This window comes from Peromyscus californicus, unplaced genomic scaffold (genome assembly GCF_007827085.1).
Source record: "Peromyscus californicus insignis strain IS unplaced genomic scaffold, ASM782708v3 Scaffold_18__1_contigs__length_77618521, whole genome shotgun sequence".
NCBI classification, from domain to species: Eukaryota; Metazoa; Chordata; class Mammalia; order Rodentia; family Cricetidae; genus Peromyscus; species Peromyscus californicus.
In genome coordinates, this window is record NW_026294480.1 from 58,925,456 (window position 1) to 58,930,255 (window position 4,800).

At 41.3% G+C, this 4,800-nt stretch overlaps 1 protein-coding gene across 1 annotated transcript; it reads left to right on the top strand.

The window, feature by feature from the left end:
• The first annotated feature begins 396 nt into the window (after positions 1-396).
• LOC128113273 (sentrin-specific protease 2-like) lies at positions 397-1,908 on the top strand. The gene has a single exon (XM_052742840.1). It carries the CDS (start codon positions 397-399, stop codon positions 1,906-1,908), a length of 1,512 nt encoding a protein of 503 aa, XP_052598800.1.
• Positions 1,909-4,800: the final 2,892 nt, after the last annotated feature.

Here is a 4,800-nt window from a genome sequence, read left to right on the forward strand (position 1 = left end):
TTGTGGGACCCTTCTGAGGAAGTACTCCTAGAACTCCACGGGGTTTCCCACAGTGGACCCCGGTGAACTGCCAACATTTGATTATTCACCCATCAGTTCCCGTTGCCAGCTCAATTGGCTTCATACTCTGACTGACCCTGATGTCCAAAGTCAACTCTTGTTTATAAAGAAAAGCTATTCCGAGCTCTTCATCCTATAGACTAATAGGTTTCCAACTTTGAACCAACTTGTAGATTATACCGTTACCGGAAAAAGTAATTCTTCAAATATCAGGGTGACAATAGCCCAAGAACACCCAGCCAGAGTCAGGCAGACGGTTGCATTTGTTTAGAAATAGGAAGGCTATACCATACTGGTGAGCTGACACCCAGCAAAGACAAATCCTGAAGTGAGTCCATGTGGCAACCTAAACAGTGCGGGATGGAGATGAAACCTGAAGCTTCTGGGCAAGGTCGAAAACGGAAATACTTGGATGAAGGTGGGATGGAGATCAAGTCTGAAGCTTTAGGACAAGGTAAAAAACCAAAATGCCAGGATGAGGGTGGAACAGGTTTGGAGTTTGAAGAGCCCAGCAAAACTCAGAAGAGGATACCTCAGGAACAGCAAGACCGAGAGCTTCAAAGTCAACAGCCAGGCAAGGATGAGCTATGGGAACTCCATCAAGAAACTCTAAGACAACTAAAGCCCCTAGAGTGGGCCACAGGTCCACAGGAGCAGGCTGTAACTGGGAGAGAGTCTGGGGATGGTGGCAAGGGTCGCAAGCGGCCCTGTTGCATCATGGAGGAATATGCCAAAAACCACCAAAGGCAAAAGTACCAAAGGTTACTGCAGCACCTTCCGCCCCGTGATAATATGAAATCTGAACCACAGAGGGTTCACACAACCCTGGTGGACACCTTGAAGATCAAAGGGTGTGTGGAAGGGCACAGTCACGGATCCAGAACGACTCAGTGTGATCCTAAACAATCCACTGCTGTTACCACAAAGGAATGTGTCTCACCAGACTTGAGAGTGAGGGCGTGTACAGAGAACTCTTCTGATACACAGAAGAAAGATGCAGTAAACCTTGAAGGAAGAAGAGGACACCACTTGGAGCCTGACTTGCCAAGAGCAGAGGCTCAAGTCTTCCTGCACAGTGGCAGCAGTAGGTCACTCCCCAACAAGATGCCAGTAGTTATGGCAGAGAAAAATCCTGTAGCAGAACAGGAAAAGGGCAGAGGAACGGATGAAGTCCTTAATGTTACAGAGGACATGGAAAAGGAAATAAGAAATGCACTGGGTCCAGGACCCCAGGAGGAAATCTTAACGAGTGCATTCAAACTGCATATTACTCGAGGAGATATCCACACCCTAGAGAATGGTGAGTGGCTCAATGATGAGGTCATCAATTTTTACATGAATCTTCTGGTTGAGAGAAATAACAAAAAAGGGTACCCGGCTATTCATGTGTTCAGCACTTTCTTTTACCCCAAACTAAAGCATGGCGGCTACTGTTCTGTTAAACGATGGACTCGAGGAATAAAACTGTTTGAAAAAGAAATTATTCTAGTACCTATTCACCAGAAGGTACATTGGAGCCTGATAGTAATCGACCTAAGAAAACAAAGTATCGTATACCTCGATTCAATGGGACAGACAGGGCAGAGCATTTGTGAGACCATCTTTGAATATTTACAAAATGAGAGCAAAACTCGAAGGAACATTGAGCTGGACCCTTTGGAATGGAAAAGATACAGTATGACTTCAAAGGAGATTCCTCAACAACTGAATGGGAGTGACTGTGGAATTTTTACTTGTAAATATGCAGATTACATTTCTAGAGACCAACCACTTACCTTTTCTCAGCAACACATGTCCATCTTTAGGAAGAGGATGGTGTGGGAAATCCTGAATTGTCACTTACTGTAACAACATCCACCTGGTTGCTATGGCACCCCTGCACTTTTCCATCCATGTTTCTATATACCTCAAGCCAGATGGGTTGAAAAGATTTAAAACAGATACTGAGCTGCCTGACATGGATGAAGCCCACCCTCTTCAATGTAGTCCTGACCTGGGGAGTCCTGCCCAATGCCATCTATACCTGCAAGTAACTACTGCAAGCTTAGAAAACGCTGTTCAACCCACACAAGAACACATGTTCAAACAACATTGTTTTAATGTTGGTTAGTTTATGAATTGTTTTAATGTTGGATTTAGTTTCTGAATTGTTTTAGTGTTGGATTTAGTTTCTGAATTGTTTTAGTGTTGGATTTAGTTTATGAATTGGTTTAATGTTGGATTTAGTTTGTGAATTGTTTTAATGCTGGATTTAGTTTATGATTTTTTTGTCTTCTTCCCCCACCAATGATTGCTTATGTTTTCACTCACTCATTTACAAACCTTGGCAGTTGTCATTTTACAATATTCTCTAATTGCCAACTCTGTTCCTTGTTTGAACTGTTTATTCCTGAAAGGAATGCCCATCACAATGTCATTCCTGATTAAGATCAGGAGGGACATCAGCAAGAAAAGGCAGGAAGTGTTGACTAGCTGGAGTTGTATCTGTTAAATTGAAGATGGACGGTTTTTTTAAATGTATTTTTTAAAGCTTGAAAATAGTACAAGAAAGGACAATGAATTGCACAGACTGATACTTTTCTGACCCATCACACTCTACTAGACTTGCATAGGATGCAGAACTGTTGAGAAAAGCATCATGGTTATTTAAAGACACATTCTTTCCCAGAATTAAGGAGACTTGCCTTAGTTTTTGGAAGTTGATTAGAAGTAACTATAATGGTAAATATCCATTATTATCCCAGGTCTCATTGAATCCAAACCTCAGCTTTGCTAGGGCTGTATTGAATTATTTGAAAAGTTTTATTCCATTTAAAGTTACTTTTTTTTTACTTAATTCATTAGATTAATATTGACGTATCCCATTCCCATTGTGGAAGTGGGGCTTTAGAGTTGATATTGCTAATTATACAATAATCCATTTTACATGTGATAAATTGTATTTAACTTTTCTGTTCATTATTTTACAGTTGTGCTTATGCAATTTTTATTTAATAAAGTTTAAAGTTGTTCAGAACATATTTTGCAAAAAATGGATAATTTTCTTGATATATACTACCTACTAAAGTATGTAAAATGAATAGAAAATTTCTTAATAATAAAATAAAATTAAAAAAAGGATGGAAACCAGGTGGTGGTAGTACACACCTTTAATCCCAGCACTCAGGAGGCAGAGGCAGGTGGATCTCTGTGAGTTCACATCTACAGAGTGAGTTCCAGGACAGTCAGGGCTACACGGAGAAACCCTATCTCTAAAAACTAAAAAGAAAAGAAAAAAAGAAGGATGGGACTTGTGACCTCCAAATGGAGGTTCTGGACTTTGTACTCTTTAAGGCTTGGGGCACGGTTGTTTTCATGATCAAGGTGAAAAACTGATCCTGCTAATGATCCTTTTGAAAGCAAGATTTTTACTAAAAAATACAAAACACTTAGAGAAATATACCCAAATAAGAGTATGGCTTAATGTATTCTTTGGACATAAATGTAATAATGTAATCAACATCCAGATCAAGAAAAACAGCATTGACAGTGGCCCCAGAACCTCTTCAAAGGTTCTCAACACATCCCACCTAAGAAACCACTGTTCTGACCTCCAACCCCACAGACTATTTCTCCTGGCTTTAAACTTTATGGAAGTTCAGTGACTCAGTTATTGTTGTGTTGCTGTGAAGAAACACCATGATCAAGGCAACTTATTAAATGAAAGCATTTAATTGGGGGCTTGCTTACAGTTTGGGTAAGTCTATTCCCATCATGGTGGGAAGCATGGTGGCAGGCAGGCAGGCCCAGTGCTGTTGCAGTAGCTAAGAGCTTACATCCTGATCCGAAGGCAGCAGGCAGAAAGTATGTGAGACTGGGCCTGTTGTGAGCTTTAAAACCTCAAAGCCCACCCTCAGTGACACACCTCCTCCAACAGGGCCATACATTGTGGGAGCTAAGCTCCCACATTTTATAACAGGGAACTCTTGAGGAGAGAGGGATAAAAGATATTAGATAGAAGGACAGAGGGGACAGAAACATAAAAACACAGGATAGCCTCAGGAGGGCCTGGACCAGCCCTTCCTGTCTCTTCTAAAGGGCTATTTATAGGAATACCAAGGAGTAGAGCAAAGACCTCCCCCTAGCTCAACCAAGTGTAGACCCTTCCAATCACCTAGTAACCATGCACATGGTCAAGCAATCCTCTAATGCAGCCCTGCTGGGTAAAGCAAGCTCAGATCTCAGTAGGAAACCCTTGTGGGCCTCCACAACACCTATCAATCCTTCCTAGATAGTCTAACAACTGGGAACCAGAAATTCAAATATATGAGCTATGGAAGCCATTCTCATTCAAACTACCACATTCGGTCATGCAGGATGTCATCTTTGTATCTTGCTTCGTACCTGCACATTATGTGAGATACGTCTAAGGGCTATATGTTGCTCTTTGCTCCTTTTCTATTGCTGTGCAGGATTATGCTGTATTTTATGCCTCAGTCTACTTTTGGGCATTTGGAGTGCTTCTGGCTTTGGGCTATTATGCTTAGTGCTCTCACAAACATGACTGTAGACATTTTGATGACTAGATGTAGGCGTTTTGTTCTAGACACTTAGGAGAAGAGTGTGGGGTCATAGACTATGCCATAAATATTCTGCTTTAGTAGACCTTGCTGAATAGTTCTCCAGGCTATATTCATATTGTGCTATTTACATTCTTATCAGCATGAGGAGAGAGTTCTAATTGACCTACAATCCTACACT

Bases quoted from the DNA above. Each gene is read 5' to 3' on its own strand.
- LOC128113273 (XM_052742840.1), top strand. From the start codon at position 397: ATGTGGCAACCTAAACAGTGCGGGATGGAGATGAAACCTGAAGCTTCT.